This window comes from Pteropus alecto, unplaced genomic scaffold (assembly GCF_000325575.1).
Source record: "Pteropus alecto unplaced genomic scaffold, ASM32557v1 scaffold25, whole genome shotgun sequence".
In the NCBI taxonomy this organism is placed as follows: Eukaryota; Metazoa; Chordata; class Mammalia; order Chiroptera; family Pteropodidae; genus Pteropus; species Pteropus alecto.
In genome coordinates this window covers 1,094,798-1,119,405 of record NW_006441955.1, presented here as the reverse complement: position 1 = coordinate 1,119,405, position 24,608 = coordinate 1,094,798, and the positions used below count along the sequence as shown (strand labels likewise).

Genomic DNA, 24,608 nt, shown 5'->3' with positions numbered 1-24,608 from the left:
TCTCCCTCTCATTTTAAGCTAAAAGGGCTTCAAGAGGATCACTTGAGTGATCTAACATATGCTCCCTGGAGTTCGGAGAGCATAAGACTGATAAGAAAGGCTGTGAATCAGAACAGACAGAGAGGCAGGGTTTTTTTTTGTCCTGTGGGCCAATAAACCAGAAAGAGGGAGAGCTCTGGAACCAGCTTGAATGGAACTCTAAGGACAAGAATTCCCTTGCCTCATGAATCACCATTGCAAAACCCCAGGGAGAGAATCTCCAAGAAACCCACAGATGTACCCATTGAGAGTAAAAGGAAGCACTGAATATCCACCAAGCTCAGGGGTCTGGATCACAATAGTATCAGCTGCTTTCTCCTTATCCTCTCTCCTTCCTGGGACCATTTCTGGAAGGTCAGAAACAGCAGGGTAGGGGAGGAGCTGGTCAGTAAGAAGAAGCCAACCACAAGCCCCTTACCTACCACTGGCTTTCAGACCAAAGAAGTACTGAGCTAAGGAAAAGGGAGATGCTCCAAGTGGATAAAAATTTGAAGTTTTTAATATCACACTGAATTAGACAGCTTAATTATTTAAAAGAGACTGCTCTTGTGATTTAAATGGACAGGCATTCTATGAGATTCATTCAAGATTTCACCCTGGAGATTAAAAGAATCTGCCCCACACAGCAAGTTTGAAGTGTTGGCAGATGAATAAAGTTTTTTATTTGCATCTTACTTAGTCAGGTTGGTTCAATAAGATGACTGCATATAGTATTTAGTCTATTTGCTTTATTGTATTTCTATTTGTTTTTCTGATAACTTATTTTGAATATGGGCTTTGGCTATTCGATAATGTGAAATTTTAATTTTGAACTCTTTCCTCCTTGAACCCAGAATAAAAAGTCATTGTGCTTAGTCTCGCACTTTGCATATTTAAGAAAAACAGTGTTGTCCATCTCAGCCCTGGTGCAACAAAAAGAGAGAAATTTTAACCCAGTGCAGAACTGGGCTGACAAGGAGCCAAATGGAGACACTAAACAACTTTCTAGGTTTTCCAGAAATGGCTTTTTGCAGTGTAGTATTATTACCTGTCTAAAAGAATTATCAATTCTCAAAATGCTATGTACAAATTCCAGTATATGTAACTCTAAGGCCATATTATAGAATAAAAATATATTTTATGGTTTGTTCCTGGGTTTCGGCACTCCCAAAAAACAAACAAACCATATTTTATTCCCTATAATATTACTGCCATTTTTCTCATTAAAATAAATGGTAGCAAAGAGATCCTCTGGACTTTGTTTTCTCACTTGAAAAAGATTTCTTAATTGTTCTCACATTTCACATAGCCAAACAAGAATGAGAAAGGATAATATTTGAGTTGTATATCAATGTTAAAATATCTAATTAATGTTGGAAGGTAGTATATAGTGTTTCCAAATTCAACAAATGAATAAAAAATGACTAATCAACCCTGCATTTTGTGTTTTATCAATTAGACCATTCATTTATGGTCTATTATTTTCTTATACAAAGTGAGATCTTTACTATACCCATATAAATTCAAGTGTTTCTTTACAAATGTTAAAGTGAGCTAATCCCTTTGACCAGCAAAACAACAATATTTGCAATACATAGCTAAGGTGAAGAATGTGGGGACATGTGTTCTTTGCAAATAGCATGTCTAAGGGGTAAATTCATGACCTGGGCTACATCAACAGCAAGATAGGCTCAAAGTCTAGCAAAGTGGGGTTGAAGTTTTCTACCTGGCTAATTTCTGCCCTTCCTAAGAGAGGCAGCTTATGTGTCTGATATCCCAGGAAGTCTCCTTGAGTTCTCTAGGCCAGGTTAGGTAGCTGTCTTCTAAGTCTCTGTGGTAGGCATCACATGTCTCTCTAGTTATTCTATAACTATCTGTATGGGGATCTGTCTCCTATACTAGGATGTAAGCTCATTGAGGGCAGGACTCACACATAATCTTGTACATATTTTTGGTGCCTCAGTACTTAAAATGTCCTCAGTCTATATTTGCTAAACTCAACTTCAGTATGTATCCTTTCATACTATGTTCAAAGTTCAAAGCCAATCCTGAGGAGTGAACAAGGGGATGGGAGAGAATCTCTACACTGAGGCTTAAATGATGTAGATGCTTGTCAGGTCTCTCAGAGAAGAAGCCCTACCTGAGCCCTACCATTCAAGCTCTCAATGTAAGTCTAGGAGTCAAGTCTCCATTTCTAACGTACCCAAGCCTGGGTTAAAAAAAAAAACAAAAAAAGACATTTTACACACTGTGGTTAGAAAAACAATGACGTAGATAATATGTGGTTGAACGAACTTCTTTTGCAAAAGGCAGAGGGATAATTTTGGGCCTGCTAGAAAAAGCAAAATGGTAGCCGGCCTTTTCTGCTTCCATATACACATATCTTGAGGCACTATCGTCACCAAGGTACCAGAAGAAAGAATAAAACAAAATCCCAGGAGGAGAACTAGAATTAATATTTAGGGATGGAGATCTTACCAGGTGATGGACGACCCATCCCCCAGGATGCTCCTGATCTCCTCCCGGCATTTCTCCTGATGCTCAGGGTTCTGAGCCAGGTGGTAGAGGAGCCAAGAAATGCTCCCTCCCATGGTGTCTTGCCCTGCCACCATGAATGTGTTCACCTCAGACCGTAGCTCAGTGTCTGAGAAGCTGTCACCATTTTCACCCTAAAAGAACAATAGAGATATTTTTATTCAGCATCAGTTAATAGATGTTTGGAGCCCCAATAAAAATAATAATTTTAGAAAAAAATATAGTTTCCAATGACAGGTTCAATTTTAATTCATTTCAACAAATATATACTATGAGCCACACTTTGCTAAGAGCATAAAAGACTAAAGTTAGATACGGAAAGCAGGGTTTGCAAAGAGTTCCTCCAATCATCCTGACAGATTTACCCAGATGTTCCTCCTCGTCATCATTTTACCAGCTTACCCTGTGACCTCTTTTCTTGGTTTTCCTGAACTACCATGTATCTTTATGATAGTCACCAAATTTTGTCAAATCAGTAAAAATTTTGGTCTTATCTGACTCCCTCTAGTGACAGAGTTGTAGAATTCTATCTTTACTTCAAAACCTATGGAGCCAACCCATCAATTCAAAAGTATTGTTAAATTTAGTTGATCAGTTTTTCCCCATTCAGCCACCTACCTTCACAATTAACTAGATATATGAGCAGGCTCATAAATTTAAAAGATTTACCTGGGCAGAAAGGACAATATCCAGAAAATCCTGGTACTTCTTCTGAGTGTTACACTGCTTCTTCTCGTCCTTGAGGGAGTTCTTTCTATCTTGGATTATCTGGTCTGGGATAGAATAATAGTTCCCCATTACCAATGTGACAGCAAAGACAATCACAGTAAATAAATTATAGAGCAAGTCATGGCCCATAAATAGCCTCAAATCTTGCCTGATTTCATGAGGTTGGAGTGAGTATATCATATTTGAACAGACTTAATTCTCGTAGACATCTGTTTTCCCATCAAATGACAACCTTTGATCAAAGCTCCAAAGACAAACACAATAGATGAAAAATATAACTAGGTAGGCAATATAATTAAGATGATTTCAAAGTTAGGTGCAAGTGACCAATCATTCTTTTCTTCTTCAGGCTAATATCTTGTTTTCATGGAAGAGTTATCAAATGAAATGGAGTGAAATGAAAGACAGGCAAAGAAATATCGATATATATATAACAGAAGGTACTAAAAGAAAAAATATGGAACAGAACATTTAAAGCCATAATCCAAGAAAACTTTCAGGAATAAAGAGAAAATTTAAATGTACATATTAAAAGGCCTACCCTATGCCTGGAAAAATTGGAACAGAATAACTAATTCTAATATATACCTTAACAAAACTATTTGACATTGAAGATAGAGAAAAAAATCCTCAGAGACTCGAGACAAAAAGATCAAGTGACTTTTAAGGATAATAAAATAAGGCTAGCATCACATTTCTCAAGAACAATAAAGAAATCAAGGCAAAATAAGAGCAAAAACGAAGTGTGAGATACGTGTTTTATATTCAGCAAGTATGTCCTTCAAGTATCAGGTCTACACAAAGTTGCACAAACTCAGAAAATACCGTGCGCATGATTACTATGCGCATGAAAATACTATGCGCATGATTACTTCCTAAGGAATCAATAGTGGATGAGCTTCATCCAACCAAGAGATGGCTGGGAAAACTTCACTGAAAGAACTGAGGTGAGTATTTCATAGATTTAATTCTAGATCTCAGACTAAAATAAAGGTAAGGATGTGGGCAGAAGAATAACACATAAACATTAAAAATGAAAACAATGCAACTAAAAGTAGAAGGAGTAGGGAGGGATAAAGGAGAAAGTAGAATAAGATCATAATAGTTGTATAGGTATAAATAAAAATCAAAGGATGCCATTAAAAACTGACAAACTAAAACCAATCACAAAAGGACAAATACTCTATGATTCCACATATATGAGGTACCTAGAGTAGTCAAATTCATAGAGACAGAAAGTAGAAGGGTGGTTGCCAGGAGCTGAGGAGGGGTAAGTAAAATGAGGAGTTATTATAGGTTTAAAGTTTCAGTTTTGCAAGATGAAAAGAGTTCTGGAGATGGATGGTGGTAATAGTTGCACAACAATGCAAATGTACTTAATAGCACTGACTGTGGTTTTAAAAGGGAAAGATGATAAACATTGTGTTGTGCGTATTTTACCACAATAAAAAATGCTGACAACCAGTTAGCAAATGTTTGAATAAGGAAAAGGAGATTAACTAAATACTATGACAGCCATAAAAAATATATGTAAACCTTCCTAAATATATAAAAAAAAATCTATTTTTTAAAAAGCAAAGAAGACATACCACATAGAGAAAGAAACACAGTACACTGGGTTGAATGATGTCCCCCAAAATTCATGTCTACCCAGAACCGGTGAATGTAGCCTTATCTGCAAATAAGGTCTTTTTTTTTTTTTTGCAATGATGTAATCAAGTTAAGATATATTAGATTAAGGTGGGCCTTAATTCAATGATTGGTATCCTTATAAGAAGAAAATTTGGACACAGACACTACTATAATTTGAATGTTTGTGTACTCTCCAAATTTATGTGCTGAAACCTAATCCCCAATGTGATGGTATTCTGAGGTGGGATCTTTGGGAGGTGATTAGGTCATGAGGGCACAGCTCTCATAAATAAGATTGATGCCTCCATAGGACCCAAGGGAGCCCCTTTACCCCTTCTGCCATGTGAAGACACAGTGAGAAGACAGCCATCTATGAATTGATAGAAGGCCAACATCAGACACCAAATCTACTGATGACTCGATCTTGTACTTTCCAACCTCCAGAACTGTGAGAAATGAATGTTTGTTGCTTATTAACCACCCAGTCTATGGTATTCTGTGATAGCGGTTCAAATGCAATAATGTAGACATGCAGAGGAAAGACAATCATGTGAAGACGGAGGAAGAAATTAGAGTGATATAGCTACAAGCCAAGGAATGCCAAGGATTACTGGCAACAACCAGAAGGGAGGAAGAAGCAAGGAAGAGTTCTTCCTTAGAAGACTTGAAGGAGCTTTCAAGAAGGATCATGAACCTGCCAACACTTTGATTTTAGACTTCTAACCTCCAGAACTGTGAGAGAGTAAATTTATGTTGTTTTAAGTTATCCAATCTGTGACGAATTGCGATTGCAACCCTTGGAAACTAATACACACAGTAATTATAATACACACAGTAAAATGTAATAATATGACAGTGTTGAGATCAAACATATCAAGCATTTCAAGAAATAAGAATGGGAATGACTTGCTTACTAAATTTTTTAAAAATTTTAATTAGTTCATAAAGCAAAACCCAACTATGTGCTGCATATAAGAAAAACACTTAAAAGTAATTCAAAACGGCTAAAAATAAAAGGATGGACAAGAATATACCAGACAAATGGAAATGTCTGGTATAAGAAACAAGAGGTTGCAATCTTGATATCAGATAAAGTATATTTTAGCAAAAACTCATTAAACAGGGTCGGTTTTTAATGCTAGAAGACATATTATAATACATAATAGTTATGAACATATACACACACCAAATAACAGAGAAGTACCCATATAAAACAGAAACTACAGGAGTGGCAAGGAAAAATAGGCAGGATCACACTAGTAATAGGAGTCTTTAGCATACTGCTTTCAGTATAGGGCAGATCAAATAGACAAAAATAAGATATCGAAGATCTAAACATATTAATAAGGCAAAACATATGAGGGGAAATATCATGCACTATTCCTAATAAAAGAGAATATATCTTCTCAAGAGCACATGGAACATTTACAAAAATCGATCATATATTAAATGAAAGAAAATATTAAGTTCCATGAAGCAGAAATATTGATTCTAATATTATAATGCAATAAAACTAGAATTTTTGTAAAATAAAAAATAAAAATCCTTTCCACCTAGAAATTTATAAACCTTCTATTAAACATCTTTGGGATGAAAGGAAAATACAAACAGAAATTATAGAATTTCTGGAAAAAAAGATAATAAAAGCATTAGTTATCAAAATAAATGAGACATTTAATCAGTGAACAAAGGAAAAATTATATCCTTAAAAATACATAGTGATAATAAATAGAAAATTCCATCCTAAAACTCATATGGACTCTTAAGAGACCTCAAATAGCCAAAACCATCTTTAAAAAGAACAAAACTGGAGGACTCACACTCCTAATTTCAAACTTACTACAAAGCTATGGTTATCAAAACAGTGTGGTATTGGCATAAAGATAGACATATACCATATATGAATAGAACAGAGAGCCAAGAAATAAACCCTAACATATGTGATCAAATGATTTTTGAACAATGGTGCTAAGATCATTCAATGGGGAAAAGAACAGTCTTTTCAATAAACAGTACCGAGAAAATATCCACATGCTAAAGAATGAAGTTGGGCCTTTACCTAATACCAAAAATTTACTCAAAATGGATCAAGGATCTAATTGTAAGACCTAAAACAATAAAACTTTTAGAAGAAAACACAGGGCAAAAGCTTCACAACACTGGACTTGGCAAGAATTTCTTGGATACGACACCTAAGGCACAGATAACAAAAGAAAAATTAGGCAAATCGAACTTCATGAAAATTTTTTAAAATTGTGCATAAAAAAAGTAACCATAGAGTAAAAAGGCAACCCACAGAATGAGAGAAAGTATTTGCAAATCATATATCTAATATGAGATTAATATCTAGAATATATAGAAAACTCTTAAAACCCAACAACAAAAAACAAACAACCCAATTCAAAAATGGGCAAAGGACTTATATAGACATTTTCCCAGTAAAGATATACAAATTGCCAATAAGCACATGACAAAATGCTCAACATCACTGACCACCACAATGAGATATCACCTCACATCTGTCAGAATGGCTATTATCAAAAAGACCACAAATACAAGTGTTGGTGAGGATGTGAAGAAAAGGGAACCCTCATGCACGGTTGGTGAATTTCTACATTAGTGCAGCCACTATGGAAAACAGTATGGAGGTTCCTAAAAATAGAACTACCATACATCCAACAATTCTACTTCTGGGCATTTATCTGATGAAATTAAAAACGCTAATTCAAAAAGATATATGCACCCCTATGTTCATTGCAGCATTATTTGCAGTAGCCAAGATATGGAAGCAACCTAGGTGTCCATCAACAGATGAATGGGTAAAGAAGATATGATACACACACACACATACACTGGAATATTTATATATATATAAAGAAGATCTGGTGTGTGTGTGTGTATATATATATACGCATACATATATGTGTATATATATGTATATACACACATGCATATGTGTATATATGTATGTGTAGATATATATACACATACACATGTGTGTGTATATACATATATATGTATGTGTATATGTGTATATATACATATACACACAATGGAATATTACTCAGCTATAAAAAGATTGAAATTTTGCCATTTGTGATAACATGATTAGACCTAGAGGGTATTATGCTAAGTGAAATAAGTCAGACAGAGAAAGACAAATACTGTATGATTTCACTTATATGTAGAATCTAAAGGTAAAAATAAATGAGCAAGCAAAACAAAACAGAAACAGACTCAGAAACAGAGAACAAACTGCTAGCTGCCAGTGGGGGTGGGGGGCAGATGGGCAACAATGAAGATTAAGAGAGACAAATTTCCAGTTATAAAATAAAGAAGTTGCAGAGATTTTATGTACATCATAGGGAATATAGTCAATAATGTCATAAGAACTCTGTGTGGTGACAGAAGGTTAATAGAATTGTTGTGGTGATCACTTCATAAGGTACACAGATGTGAATCACTATGTTGTACACCTGAAACTAATATAATATTATACACCAACATTACTTATTTTTAAAAAGTAAAGAAATAAAGAAAGCTATACCACACTAACCAATCACAAGAAAGCTGAAGTAGCTATATTATATGTGCTGCTGAAACGATCACTGAAGTAGCTACATGAATTTCAGACAGAATAGATTTCAGAGCAAGAGAAATTATTAGGGATCAAGGATGACATTATATAATGATAAAAAGGTCAAGTATGCCAAAAGACAACAGTCTTTAATGTGAATGCCTCTAATGACGGAGTGTCAAAATATATGAGGCAAAAGCTAATAGGACTACAAGAAGAAGCAGGAAAAGTCTACTAAGTTGGAGACTTTAACACCTCTCTATCAGTAAAGAACAGATCCAGCAGGCAGAAAACCATCAAGGACATAATCGAACTAAACAATATTATCCATCAACTAGATCTATTTGACATCTATAGAATACCTCATCCAACAACAACAGAATATACCTCCTTCGCAAGCTCTACAGAACATTCACCAAGATAGACCCCATTCTGGGCCATAAAACACACCTTAAATTTTAAAAGAACAGAAATCATACAAAATACGCTCTCAGACAACAATGGAATAGAAATCAATACTAGAAAGATGGTTGGAAAACCCGAAAACACTTGGAGAGTAAACCACACGTTTCTAAACAACACACGGGTCAAAGAGGGAGTCTTAAGAGCAATTTAAAAAATATTTTGAACTAAGTGAAAATTAAAATACAACTAAATTAAAATTAAAATGCAAAATTGTGGGATATAGTAAAAGTAATGCTTAGAGGGAAATTTATAGCATTGAATGTATGTGTTAGAAAAAAGAAAGATCTAAAATCAACTATCTAAGCTTTCTACCTTAGGAAATTAGAAAAAGAACAAATTCAAAGTAGAAGAAAAGAAATAATAAAAATTAGAGTAGACAACAATAGAATTGAAAATAGGAAACCAAAAGATAAAAATCGATGAAATCAAAAGTTGTTTTTTTAAACAAAATTGATAAATCTCTAGCCAGGTAACTAAAAAAAAAAAAAGAGAGAGAGAGAGAAAAGACGCAAATTAAAAATATCAGAAATAAAAATTAGCTGTCACTACTGATCTTATGTACATTAAAAAGATAATAAAAGAATATTATGAACAACTCTATACTCACAAATTTGATAACCTAGATTAAATGGACCAATTCCTTGACGCCATGTACCAAAACTCATCAAGAGAGATAGATAATCTGACTAGACCTATATTTATTAAATAAGTCAATAATTAATAACCTTCCAAAACAGAAAGGACTAGGCTTAGATGGTTTCACTGGTGAATTCTACCAAGCATTTAAGGAAGAAATTATATGAATTCTCTATAATCTCTTCCAAAAAATAGAAATAGAGAGAATACTTCCTAACTCATTTTAGGCCAGCCATTATTTTAATACCAAAATTAGACAAAGATATTACAAGAAAACTACAAACCAATATCTCTCATGAACATATATGTAAAATCTTCAACGAAGTATTAGCAAACTGAATCCAACAATACATCAAAGGACAATCTGATATTGATGAAAAAAGAGACAAATAGATCGAGGGAACAGACTAGAAAGCCCCAAAATAGACCCACACAAATATAGCCAACAGATCTTTGACAAAAAACCAAAGGCAATTCAATGAAGAAAGGATAGTCAATGCATAAAAAGAATTATACACCAAGTGGGATTTATTCCAGGTCTACAAGGCTGGTTTAACATTTAAAAATCAATTAATGTAATCTAGCACATCAATGAACTAAAGAAGAAAAATCATATGACTATATCAAAAGATATAGGAAAAAAACATGTGACAAAATCAATACCTATTCATGATTTAAACAAATAAACCAACAAACAACAAAAGAACCTCTCAGCATACTAGGAATAGAGAAAGAGCTTCCTCAACTTGGTAAATAAAATCTACAAAAACCTTACAGCTTATATCATATTTAATGATGAGAAACTAGATGTTTCCCGCTAAGATTAGATACAAGCAAAGATGTCCCCTCTCATCACTCCTATTCAAATTTTTACTGGAAGTCCTAGCCAATGCACTGAGACAAGAAAAGGAAATAAAAGATACACAGATTAGGAGGGAAGAAATAAAACTGTCTTTGTTCATAGATGACATAATTGTCTAGGTAAAAAGTCCCAAAGAATTAACAAAAATCTTCTGGGACTAATAAGCAATTATAGCAAAGTTGCAGGATACAAAATTAATATACAAGTCAATTGATTTCTTATATACTACCAATAAATAATGAAAACTTGAAATTTAAAATACAATATCATTTATATTAGCACCAAAAAATAAAGTACTTAAGTATAACAAACTAACAAAATATATAAACAACATATATGAGAAAAACTACAAAACTCGGATGAAAGAAATCAAAAAAGATCTAAATAAATTGAGAGAGATTCCACGTACATGAACAGGAAGACTCAATACGCTGTCCTTCCTAACCTGATCTCGAGATTCAACAAAATCACAATAAAAAACCTAAAATATTATTTTATGGATATCAGCAAACTGATTATAAAGTTTATATGGAAAGGCAAAAGACCCAGAATAACCAATACAATATTAAAGAACAATAAAGTCGAGGGACTGACACTACCTGAATTTAAGACTTCCTCTAAAAGAATGTAATCAAGACAGTCTGGTATTGGTGAAAAAAGAGACAAATAGATCAAGGGAACAGACTAGATAGCCCCAAAACAGACCCACACAAATATAGAATTGACTTTGACAAAGAAGCAAAGACAATTCAATGAAGAAAGGATAATCTTTTCAACAATTGTGCTGGAATGACTGGACATCCATGTACAAAAAAAGAGAATTTAGGTCTCACACTTTTCACAAATATTAATGTAAAATAAATCATAGGCCTAAGTATAAAACTAAAGTAAGTAAACTAAACTAAGTATAAAATTCCTAAAACACATAGAAGAAAATATATGACCTTGGGTTTGAAAGTGATTTTTTAAGATACAACACCAAAAGCATAATCCATGAGAGAAAAAATTCAACAAGCTGGACTTCATTAGAATTAAAAATTTCCACTTAGCAAAAAGTAACAACTAAGAATGAAAAGACAAGCCACATATTGGGAGAAAACATTTGCCAAAGACACTTCTGATAAAGAATTGGCATCCAAAATGTACAAAGAACTCAAAAGTCAACAATAAGAAAAAGATCCAATTAAAAAATGAGCCAAAGACCTAACAGACACCTCACCAAAGAAGAGATGCAGACAGCAAAATCAGTATATAAAAAGATGTTCCATAACATATGCCATCAGGGAAATGCAAATTAAAACAGCAATGAGATGCCTATTAGAATTACCCAAATCCAGAACACTAACAACCAAATGCTGGCAAGGATGTGGAGCAACAGAAACTCGTTCATTGCTGGTGGGAATGCAAAAATGATACAGCATTTTGGAAGATAATGTGGTGAATTCTTACAAAACTAACATGTTCTTACCATACAATGCAGCAATCATGCTCCTTGGTATTTATCCAAAGGAGTTAAAAACTTAAGTCCACACAGAAACTTGAACACTTGAACATGTTTATAGCAGCTTTATTCAAAACTGCCAAAACTTTGAAGCAATCAAGATATCCTTCAACAGGAAAATGGGTAAACAAACTGTGGTATATCCATACAATAGAATATTATCTGGCAATAGAAAGAAATGCACTATGAAGCCATTAAAAGACATGGAGGAACTTTAAATGCATATTGCTAAGTGAAACAAACCAATCTGAAAAAGCTATATACAGTATGATTCCAACTAATGACATGGAAAAGGCAAAACTATAAAGAGAGTAAAAAAAATCAGTGGCTGCCAAAGTTCAGGGCAAGGACAGAGGGGATCAATAGGTGGAGCACAGGGGAGTTTTTAGGACAGTGAAACTATTCTGTATGATACTGCAATGGTGTAAATATATCTATATACTTTTTAAAACCCATACAGTGTGCAACATAAAGAGTGAACCCTAAAGTTAACCCTATGGCCTTTAGTTAATAATAGCATATCGATATTGGCTCATTAATTATAACAAATGTACCACACTAATACAAGATGTTAATAATAGGAGAAACTGTGTATGTGTGTGTGTGGAGGGGGTGGGGGAGATGAGGAAGTATAAGGGAACTCTGTGCTTTTTGCTTAATTTTTCTGTAAGCCCTAAACTCTCTAAAAACAATTTTAATTTGAAAAATACTATAAAATTTCTACTAAAATACTACAAAATTAAATAAATCAGTGTGATTCTAGTATATGAATAGATAGACGGACCAATGGAATAAAAAAGAAGTCCAGAAATAGGTCCAAGTATGTAGGTCAATATAGAGTGTGATAGAGGTGGTCATCTAAAACTACTGGAAAAGATGTAACTTTTTAATAAGTGGTGATGGGACAACTGAATAATCATTTGGAAAAATTAGATCAACTCACATCATATATAAGAATAAACTCTAAGTGGAGCAGAGATCTAAATGCAGAAAGAACAAAACCATACACTCGCCAGAAGAAAACATGGATGAATCTCTCTAAAATCTGGGTACAGGGCATTGGTTCTCAACCAGGGACAATTTTGATACCAGGAGACATTCAGCAATGTCTGGTGACATTTTTGGTTGCTGCAACTGTCAGAGTCCTACTGGCATTGAGTGGGTAGATGTCAGGGATCCAGCTGAACATCCTATGGACAGCTTCTCACAATAAAGACTGATTTTTAGCACCATGGTTGAGATACCCTAAAATAGGGGAAGGCTTTGGACGATTACTCAAAATCCAGATGCAATGAAAGAAATTATTGATAATTTTGACTAAATACACATTTTAAAAATTGAAAGATTTCATTCTGAATTTAACAATTAATCTTTAATAGTCTGTATTGTTTTTTAACCATAAGTATGTAATTTAAAGAACATGTAAAGAACTTTTTCGCCAAGTCCTATGCAGATGCCACAAAATTCACTCCTGTTACTCCATGAGCCATACCAATATTAACATTTTCTGTGTGGATCATGATGGGAACAGGTTTGAGAACTATTTCTCAATTTGCAGTATATCTATACAAGAGAATATTATCTGGCAATAGAAAGAAGTGGAAGCACCATTTGTGTCTTACATTGTTTCTACCTGCTTATCTCTGCATCCTCCTTATTATATCTATGTTCATGTGTGTATATATGTGTGTGAGTGTGCATGTGTAGGTGTGTCTTGCATATTTCCTGGGAACGAATATATTTTATTTTCAACATTTATTCAGTTCCAGGAACTGTCCTGAGCGCTTTACGTATATTAACATATTTAATCATCACCACAGTGTCTATTGTTAACCACAGGCACTAAATTGTACAGCAGATCTCTAGACCTTATTCATCTTCCATAACTAAAACTTTATAACCATTGGACAACTCCCCATTTCCCCTTTCTTTGAATGTGTATGCCCATGTTTACTCTGTCCCCCCATTCATTCCTATGTTGCATGAGTATTTTTGGCTCATCATTATTACTGCAGTCATGGCATGAAAAGCTATATGCCATGTACGCTTTGAACTATTAAATGTCCATTTGTTCTGCTATATTTGTATGAATAAAAATTATACATAATGAAAACTGTATGATGTATGGTAAATGTCTCACAAGATTACTACTATGAATATAGCAAACTCTTTGCAAGGGCTTGTATTTCATTTGAGCAGTGTTCATATAAAGTCTCCATTAAGAATAAAATTCTCTCTTTTCACATTAAAGCCCATTCCTCTACACAGATACCATAGAGTTATGCACTTGGGCAACCCAAACCCAAGAAATACCTGCGTACTGATGCAGAATTTTGCTTAACTCCTGTAAGCGGTGGCCGTCGGGGCTGAATTTGAAAATTATGTCATGGTGAAGTAAGAAACCGTACAAATGGGAAAAGTTGATTTTGCTGGCTTCAGACATTGCTTTTACATAATGATCATCGGTGCTAGAGAGAAAGTGGGGATACGTTAATAAATGATTTATACAATGGCAAACAAATGTCTTTTTTGCCCTCCTGTCACTGACCTGTTTATTTGGCAGTTGGTCTCCTGGCTGAAAATACATTTCATAAGTGTGTCCAGGGTCATCAAACGGATGTGCCCAAAGACCTCCACAAGTGTGTCCTGAGTGCCGCAAATCTTCTCCCACTTACCCTGGCCCAGGAGGTTAAGATCAACAACATCATCATCATCAGAGTGCCTTTGTCTCAAATCTCCTCCCTGACCCTGCCCTTAATGATGTACAGGAGACAACCCTGAATTAGCAAGGGGCAAAAGTCATACAAGGAAATAAGCCAAGTGTTTACTTGGCATGAGGAAGGGAAAAAAAAAATGCACCCAGCTGGGTGAGAAAGAGCATGAAGTAAACCAGGTATTCAGTCAATGGCTGAATTAAATATCTTCAACCTTTCAGTTATTATCATAACTCTGCTTTAAAACAGACCAGAGTTTCAGTAAAACAATCTCTGATACCCATAATTACAAGGGGTCTCCTCAGGGCTTCCTTCATCTTCGGTCCCCAAACTGCTAGACGTCCCATCCCATCACTACTCCCAACCACCAAAACCACATTTAAAATAAACTTGGAATATTTAAAAAAAAAAAAACAAAAAACATTTTTGATTTAGAAGTGGGAGACAAGGAGAAGCTGTGAACAGGAACCCTGCAGGCAACTGGCCTGTGTACACTTCACTCGCCCCGCCCCCCACAATGAGATGCACTACCTGAAATGTTTTGTGGCTTAAACTGCTACAGAGTTCTCTGTTGAAAATGTTTTTGTCATAATAAGCATTCTTTGTGTAAAAATACGAATAAATCTAAATGTTTAAGTTTGGATCAACCGACATTTGTTGAGCACTTGTGCCTATAGCTAGATGCTAAGAATTTGGAGGCCATAGGGGAAAAAGGCAAATGGATTTTTTAAGATAGCTTTTTACCTGCGTCAAATGTTTAGTCAATTGCTTTCATCCTGAATTATGTAGGTTTTACTGAGTAAAAAAAAGTGAGTTTAGACGAAATGAGAGCAAAGAGAAGGCTCAAAGCTGGCACAATTCAGTGAGAGGAGAGGCTGTGTGGGATTGAGGAGTGAGAGAGGTAGAAATGGTTTATTGCAATGGAGATATAAACTCAAATACCACCAGTGGCTGATACGCAATTGTGCATAAAGCTGCACAGCACCAGAATTGGAAGAGCATGCCCTCTCCCACTCTAACCTGCACCTCGAGCTCTCTGCCTCGAGAACTCTTGGGTACTTTACCACAGTCCTGGCAGACTTCAGGTTAAATCCGCTTCTGTGAGCTTGGCTGAGAACACAGCCAATCAGCTGGTAACAGTGGTTGTCTCTTGGGAAAAGGGATGGTCTTGCATCTGAAGGTGGAGGAAAACTTTGGCTTTGTTTGTGGTGTTGGAAGTGTTCATGATGAAACTGTATTAGTGAATTACTTATCTGACTTTTAAATAAGTACAATTTTAAAATTAAAAGTATATCACGTACAAGTACAGTTTTGGAATAGAACTCATTTTTAATCAGGGACTACCCATAGCAATATCCCCTCTGCAACCTCTTCCTGCTCTTTTCAAGGGCACAGGTCAGCTCCTTTGCTTTCTACAGGAGGAAACTCACATCTGTGACTTTAATGTACGCACTTATCATTTGCTAGGTCATTTATGGCCATCAGGAAAGTCCATTCCAACCTCAAAACCTTTATTCACACTAACTCACTCCACTTAGATTCCCTTATCAATGTTATCCACATATTCAAGTCTAGCTCATATTTCATGGTAAATCTGAACCTCCTCTGAATCTGAACCTCCTCTGAATCTGAAGCTATGATTTCCTTACCTGACACCTACAGCACTTACCATTTGAATCTACTACTTGGTACTTGGTTTACTGCCATAAGATCTCAAAATAGATCTAAGACAGATAAGCAGATCTTATATATATATATATATCATCCAAAGAACCATAGCAAAGGCTTACATAGATACACTCTTGCTCAGTGGGTACTTGTACATTGGTTAATTTCTAGAAATCATCCCCCTTTGACTTTCTCTATCCACTAAACATATGTCTAATTTACACCCTGTTGGAAGCATTTTGCAACGCACCAGAACACTTGTGTCCCTTCACTTACCAGCATTATATTCACAGAATGGGCCATGACCTTGATGTACGATCTCAAGATGTTAAAATTGAATACAGGAGTTATTAGGCGTCGGTGCTGGAACCACTTGGGTCCATTTAGATTCAGTAGTCCTTCTCCTTGAGAAATTAAAGGCACAAAACCTCATGACATTTTTATTAGATGAGATGAGGAAGGAGAGGTGAGGAACACAGACACCATGGAGTGACCGTGAAGCACAAGTTGTCATGACAGTGGAATATCGAAATAGTGCTCATATATTAAGATTGAGGTGAGTTTTGAAGCTTACATCTGGAGTGGATATATTTAGCATTGTGAGAAAGAACTCATGCTTTAAAGCCTGATGAGAATGCAAATCCTGAAATCATCAGTTACTACCTGTTACAACTGGGTAAGTCACTCAACCTTCCTGAGGCTTGGCTTTCTCAATGATAAAGTGTGATAATAAATATCTAATTCACTGTGTTGCTGTGCAGATTAAGTGGAGGGTATATATAAGCACATAACGTGGTCTCTAGCTCACAGTAGAAATACAACAAATATTTATCTTTGACTTTAGCATGCCCTCTTGACCTTCTCCCTAAATAATTTGCAGTATAGCTCTACTATACTCTTAATGCTTTTGAATTCCCATTTGAGTTTCTTTGGAATGCTCTACTATAGAAAGGGGATTTCTAGGGACAGAGTAGGTCATCCTCCTCATTTGCACATACATACCAAGACATGGAACCAAGAACTTGCACAGGTACTTGGACTTGGGATCTGCAGAGTCAAGCAGAGGAAACAAAAGACAGCATTAGAGGAAGATTATCAATCAAAGCTGATGAAGGTTCTCTTCATTCGCCTACACTAACCACAAATAGTCAGCAAAAGGCAGCCTCAGGCTCATTCCTTGCATCCCTTGGCAGGAGCTGGGGGTGTGGGGGGTGGGGGTAGGATAGCTAACCCCCTGAGGAAGGTAAACGAATCCAGATTCTTTCCTTGTTGACACTTCCTCTAACAGAAATAGTGATTGCTGGAGGGTTACAAAGTTTCCAGAACAGGAATTAGGACAACTTATCATATCCTTTTTGGAGAGCAAATTAACAGAAAGGGCTGGGGAAACACCAGAAAGCAAGGTCCAAATGTCTCTTGGGGTACTCATGAACTCTAATGTGGAGGTGTTTTACAGCTCTTGTCCTGTTAAGAGGTGAACATGAAACCAATCAGAGAGAACTAGGGAAATGGGAGGCATGGAAAAAGCTGTTTTCTTTTATTAGGTTTTGCTAAGAGTAATGCAGGCAATGGCACAGGGAAGAAAGACAAGAATATTCGCCCTTAGTTTACGAAGTCATTGGAACAAAAACTGGACATTTTAATTTTGTCCTATAAGATAATTTACCATGGAAGCCTTGAAAAAGAATTGGATGGAGGGGGAGTCAGATGACTTCTTCTCCCAAGGGAACACAGTTGAGAAATATGCAGAAAATGAAAACAAAATTTGGACTACAATGAAGAGGTTAGACTGGATAAAGTAAGAATCTAGCATTTGGGTTTACATATTGAACCAGCACAGGCAGAGCTACTTCCAAATGCTCCTGAAAACTTAACGCTCAAGAAGGGAGCTTAGGGGAGCATTTTAGATTTTGCTTCCAAGCAATTGTCAGTTTGGCTCAAATCAAATCTAAAAAAGTCAAAAAGTCAAAAAGTCAAAACAACAACGACTACAACAACAAAAGAGAAAGAGGGTGGGGGTGGGGAGTGTTGCTGATACTGAAGTCACAAAACCAAAAGAGACAAAGAAAGTCCCCCCCTCACCCTGTGATCTGGTGGTACCAGTTCTAAGCTTTTCTCTAAGGTAGTGACCTAAAAGAGCCCATGAGAGTCTGAACTAGTCAAGGGACTGGGGGACATGGAAATCCCCTTCAGGATCGGTAGAAAAGCTTTCCACACTTCTTCCAGTGTCTCTTAAAGGCCTAATACTAATCTTTGCTTCAGAATTTCTTTAGAATCCTGCCTGTGGGTTGTGTATATAGCTCCTAGGAGGATGAGGTTCTTGAGATACACCCCTTTTCTTACCTGTTCTGCTCAGAAATGTCTTTGCATAGTCCGGGTCATAGATATAGAAAAATGCCTGAAAGGGCCCAACCCAGAAAGGAAAGGCACGCGGGTATTTTTCGACAAGCTCTTCAAGTTTTTCCAATTTACCATCCTGAATTAACTGCAGGGAAAAAAAAGTGAAGGAAATTAGAGATGCCAGCCAATCTAGACTCATCCCTTCCTACAGATGCAAGCTGAGTTTAGGGCCTAGATAAGGTCATATAGGTAGAGGGCCTTACCCTGTTTCTGGAAGTAGGTGGATATGCTTTCCTAGGGATTTCTAAGCTTGGGGTATAATATTTTAAACAAAGTTAGTGTATTTATCTTCTCAATATAAATATAGTGAATAAGTCACTACCAAATGACTTACACTGTGAGCAGTTTTCCCAACCGAGAGGGTGAAGAGAGCCGAGTCACATACTTAGGAGTGGAGCCTGGAAGCTGAAAACGATTTTTTTTCCCCTATGTGGGAAGCTAACCGTTAGTCGGTTAGACATGACCCACCACCCAGCTCACCATTCCTTCTCCCTTCTCCTTTCTCTAACTGTGGATAAGTGTTTCTTTCTCATGCCATAATAGTAAATACTCCTTTCTAAAAACTTGCCAACTCTATCTACAAAGAAAATCCAATTCTTTTCCTATATAATAGCCAAAGGCTCATTTAGAGGTATGTGAAGCTTGAAGCAAATTCAAATACAAAACTCTCAGCTACCAACATTTATAAATCAGAGTACGAACGCTACCATCAGAAATGAACTTTTTGCCTGATGAGCAGATTGCTAATGGCTTGTTTAAATAGTTCCACTAAATCACTGACAATAAGATTCATTTATATATGCTTCTTGTATAAAGTGTAGGTGTTGGTGGGGACCTGTACGTGTGTGTCTGGGTGTGCCTAGTTACACATTTGAGCATAGGGATCCTGACCTGCAAAAATATTCTTTGTGTGAACAATCACACAGAATTTGCCATGTGATTGTTTATTTTTACCCTCAGAGAGGTAGAAAACTTTGGCTCCTATTTCCTGTGCTACCAACTAGCACCTCTAACCCATGAAGTGCACCCTGGATCGTTTAGGGCCCCTAAAGGTTGAGACTTTTACAATCTAGTTCCTGAAGTGCTGCAGACTCTTTTTTGCTAACATTCTCACAATCAAGTCAGTGACAAGCACCCACTGGTGACACAAGCAATGTTTTCCAACAATGCTACTATTTACTCATTTATTCATTTGCAAACAATAAACAGATGACTATTTATTAAGTGCCTATTATATGTGCCAGGTGATAGAGATGCAGAGAAATATAAGACAAGTTAGGTATTTGCCCTCATGGAAATTATAGCCTAGTATGAGGATTATTTTTTTGGATTAGAAATTGTCATGGACACTCACTCAGCCACAAGCATTTGGTTATATTTTTAGAAACTCCTGTCTAGACAAAAAGGACTGAAAGTTATTGTGACTCTTGGAATATATGAATTTATCTTTTTTTTTTTCATTCATAGCAGCATTAAATACATTTGAAAATACTTATTACACATATTTAGAAGACATTGTTCAGAAATATTTAGAATTTGCTTCATCCTCAGAGAAATGATAATAGCTAACATTTACCAAGCATTACTATGAACTGGATGCTTCCAAGTGCTTTCCATGTTTATTCTTTACATGAGAAATCCAATGGAACAGATACAATTGCAATCTCCATTTTATAAATGGGGAAATTGAACCTTAGAGAGGTTAAGCATCTGTTCAAGGCAATATGGCTGCAACTAGTAGTAAGGATTCAAACCCAGGTTGAACTCTAAAGCCCAGGTGCTTTACTATCTAACTATACAGACTTTCCTTGAATTACATACAAACACACATACATACTCCTGCATATACACACACTAGGTCTCACACACTGGCTAGGATTCATTGGCCCGCTGAATAAGTATCAATATACCTGGTCTATTCTTTGTAGTTGATAAATCTTTGAATGAATTTATTTAGCACCTAATGGATGTGAGCACTCAACAAAATGGTTACTTAGCACCTACTACAAGCCAAGAACTGGGTTTATGGTATCCTAGTGGTGAGGAAAGGAGTGTATAGTAAAGGAGTATATAATATAATGTAAAAGAGTGATAAATACTAAAATAATAAAAACAGAGTTAGGGGACAAGGAGTGCTAGAGGCCGTATTTTAGTTTGAGTGGTCAAGGGTGGGCCTCTCTGAAGAAGCGACATTTGTTCAAAGGCCTGAATAAAGTGCACAGAGAGCATTCCAGCCAAGGAAAAGCATATCCAAAGACCTGAGGAAGGAATTTGCTTGGCATGTTTGAGGACTAGCAAGAAGACCAGGATGATTGGAAAAGAGCAAGGAATGAAATTTCTCGTCTTGTCAGGAATTTCCCCTATGTATATATGCCTTTTCTTCTGGAATCTATGGTTATACCTAAAATGTTACAATGTAAAATAGTTCCATCCTTTCCTTGTGACTAAGTGATGAGTCATCAAAAGGAACATAAAGGGTAAAAAAGGTAAATGAGTTGAGTTGGTAATAAAAGTGAGCTTGACATATCAGCCATCTCCAATCTCCAAAACTCTGATAGAGGCCTCTCTAAAATAAAAAAAATAATTTAGTGACAGTCAAGAGACATATGAACTTTAAAACACTAAGAATGCAATGAACAATCCGAATAAAAATAAAACCATTCTATTTATGATAATATCAAATAGCAGAAAATATTCAGAAACATTTAACAAAAAAGGGAAAACATATACTCTGAAAACTACAAAACGTTGGAAATTTTAAAAGACTTAAATGAATGGAAAGATATTCATGTTCATGGATCAGAAGACTTAATATTGATAAGATGGCAATACTTCCCAAATTGATTTACAGATTCAATGCAATCCCTATCAGAATTATAACTAGTTTCTTTGTAGATATTGACAAGCTGATATTAAAATTTATATGGAAGCTAGAAGTATCTAGAATAGCCTAAATGACCTTGAAAAAGAACAAAGTAGGAGAACTCATGCTTCCTCATTTCAAAACTTACCATAAAGCAACAGTAATTGAAACAGCGTGGTATTGGCATGATAGACATATAGATCAATTAAATAGAGTCCACAATCCAGAAGTAAACCTTCATATTTAGTCAATTAATTTTTTACCGAGGTGTTGTGAGGCAATAGGAAAGGGGTGTGTGTGTGTGTGTGTGTGTGTGTGTGTGTGTGTGTGTGTGTGTATTGGTCTCTGCCCCCAGTTTCTGGCACATTCCCTAAGGGATAAGGGTACTGGCAGCATCTTTTGTTCTAACATTTGGTTCCTGACACAGAGTTCCTAAATCCCTTGGAACCTCCTGGGTGAGAGCAGTGTCTTTTGTTCTAATGAGGTGATTCTTGGGGTGCTCCTGGATGGGGGTCGGTCACCTGAAAGATTAAGCCATAATTAGCAGCTTAGAATTTTCAGCCCTACCTCCCGATCTTCAGAGAAGGGAAAGGGGTTGAAAATAGAATGAATGACCAATTGTGCTTATGTGATGAAGCTTCCATAAGTATCTGAGAAGTATAGGGTTTGGAGACCTTCCGGGTTGGTGCAAGGGTGGCACAGCTGGAGAGGGTGTGGAAGATCTGTGCCCTTTCCCACATATCCTGCCCTATGCAGCTCTCCTATCTGGATGTTCATCTGTATCTTTTGTCATGTCCTTTTATAATAAACCAGTCATCAGGAAGTAAACTAGTTTCCTGAGTTTTGTGAGCCATTTTAGCAAATTAATCGAAACTGAGGAGGGGGTCATAGGAACCTCCAATTTATAGATGATTGGTCAGAAGCACAGGTAACAACCTGGATTCGTGACTGGCATCTGAAGTAGGAGATTTGGGGTAGATCTGTGGGACTGAGCCCTTAATCTCTAGGATCTGATGCTATCTCCAGGTAGACAGTGTCAGAATTGAGTTAAATTGTAGGACACTCAGGTGGTGTCACAGAATTGCTTTGTGTGAGGAAAACTGTAACACATCTGGAGTCAGAAGTGTTGTGAATGTGGTAATAGTATGAGAGTAAAGGAGATATGCAGGAGGAGAACTAGGTTTTTCCTACTCAGGTGCCAAAACAATTCACTGGGGGCAAAATAGTCTTTTCAACAAATGGTACTGTGATAACTGGATATATACATGCAAAAGAAGGAAGTTGAATCCCTACCTCACACAATATACAAAAATTAACTCATAATGGATTAAAGATCTAAATGAGAGAATTAAAACTGTAAAACTCTTAGACAAAAACAAAGATTTAATCTTGGATTTGGCAATGGTTTCTTAGATATGACAACAAAAGCACAAACAACAAAAGGAAAAATAGATAAATTGGACTTTGTTTTCTTAAGCCACTATGTTTTACCATTTTTAAAATGTATCATAAGGTGATACAACAATAAATGGAGAATAAGACAGAGCCCTTGGAAATTAAATTATGATAGCCAAATTAAAAAAAATGTTTTTAGTAGAAATTATAGGAAGATATATATTTAGTAGAAATTATAGGAAGAAATTATAGGAAGATATAGGAAGAAGCAAAGTTTATTTGTTTGTTTGTTTGTTTTTTAAATAGATGCTCAATGCAGGAGGTCCATATCCAAACAATTGGAGTTCCAGAGAGAAAAGAGAAATTGAGAGGTGTTGGTAAGGAAATATCAAAGAAATTGTAATGTTCGCTATTCATGTCCTATCCCTAACTCTTCATCCTTACCACTTTACAGCATGCCATAACCAGAATCTGCATTTATTAATCTAAGGGTTGTCTCTGTTCACTGCCTTGCTGTCTACAAAACAGTTCAAAAGTGTTGGGAATTTAACACCCCCTAGGGACAACCTTCCACCATGACTATCAGAAGTTAATCTAAAAATGCCCCAGTTCCCTTATTCTTCTTCAGGTAGGATAACTCTGAATTACATACACTGACTACTGGAGTTCCCCTGTGGGATTAAACTATAGTTATCCACAGTGGCAACTTGCTTGAAAATCAGCCCTATGTTGCCTGCTTTCCTATCCCTGTCTCACCTGCCTGACCCTCTATCAAAGTTTCCTGGCATCCATCATCTCCAAAGTAAAATACTTGCTCTTGAATCTTTGTCTCAGGGTCTTATTCTGGAGAAACATAAACTAAGACAAATATTATACATAAAAAATTCCAGAACTGATAAATACGAGTTTTTAGATTAAAAAGATTGCCGACCAAGTGTCAAGCATAATAAATGGAGGAAAAAAGCCTAATGCCACACTTTAGTACACCATAATTAAATTTCAGAACATCAGAGGCAAAGTGAAGACCTTAAAGCTGTCATAGAGAGGAAAAGAAAAGGGTCACATAATAAAGATTAAGAAAGTGGGAGAATTCTGGAAAGATGGCAGATTAGGAAGTATGAGTAATCTGTCTCCCCACCTAGGCAACCATTGCTCTGGAAGAATCTGTCTGATGTACCTATTTTGAAATTCTGGAATCTACTGAAGAATTACAACTTCCAGGGGGAAGGCTTAGACTGTATACTGTAATTAATTTTGGTCAATTTCAGCTTTTCACATGGTAGAAGCTACCCATCTCCCATCCCTAACCGAGGTGGCAGGCAGCTGTAGGTGTTCCTGGAGCAGCTTACACACAGCTTGTGGGAGCTGGTGTTGGGGAGGGGGAAGTGCCCAATCCCCCGAATATTGGGGATTGGTGTTCTGATCACCAATTACTTCTTCTGAACACAGAGGTACACACACACAAGAGGCCAGTGGCTATTGTTGTTGTACTTCTCCCCATTGTTGCAAGTTCCCCTGTTCTTACTGGCTGAAGTGACTTCTAGGAAATTTAAAAGGCTGGTTTCTTCTTTCCTGGTTATTTTTCTCTTTTCCTGTCCCTGCTTCTGAGCCCC

At 36.2% G+C, this 24,608-nt stretch overlaps 1 protein-coding gene across 1 annotated transcript in view; it reads right to left on the bottom strand.

Annotated features, from left to right (window-relative positions):
• LOC102895522 (cytochrome P450 4X1) overlaps positions 1-24,608 on the bottom strand; it is a 42,122-nt gene that overhangs the window by 15,084 nt on the left and 2,430 nt on the right. Inside the window, exons 2-8 of the mRNA XM_006919161.2 lie at positions 18,681-18,822; positions 17,340-17,384; positions 16,614-16,741; positions 14,504-14,631; positions 14,269-14,423; positions 3,223-3,326; positions 2,497-2,687 (exon numbers count right to left, since the gene is read on the bottom strand). Of these exons, the coding sequence (XP_006919223.1) occupies positions 2,497-2,687; positions 3,223-3,326; positions 14,269-14,423; positions 14,504-14,631; positions 16,614-16,741; positions 17,340-17,384; positions 18,681-18,822 (893 nt within the window). The remainder of the gene's footprint in view (positions 1-2,496; positions 2,688-3,222; positions 3,327-14,268; positions 14,424-14,503; positions 14,632-16,613; positions 16,742-17,339; positions 17,385-18,680; positions 18,823-24,608) is intronic.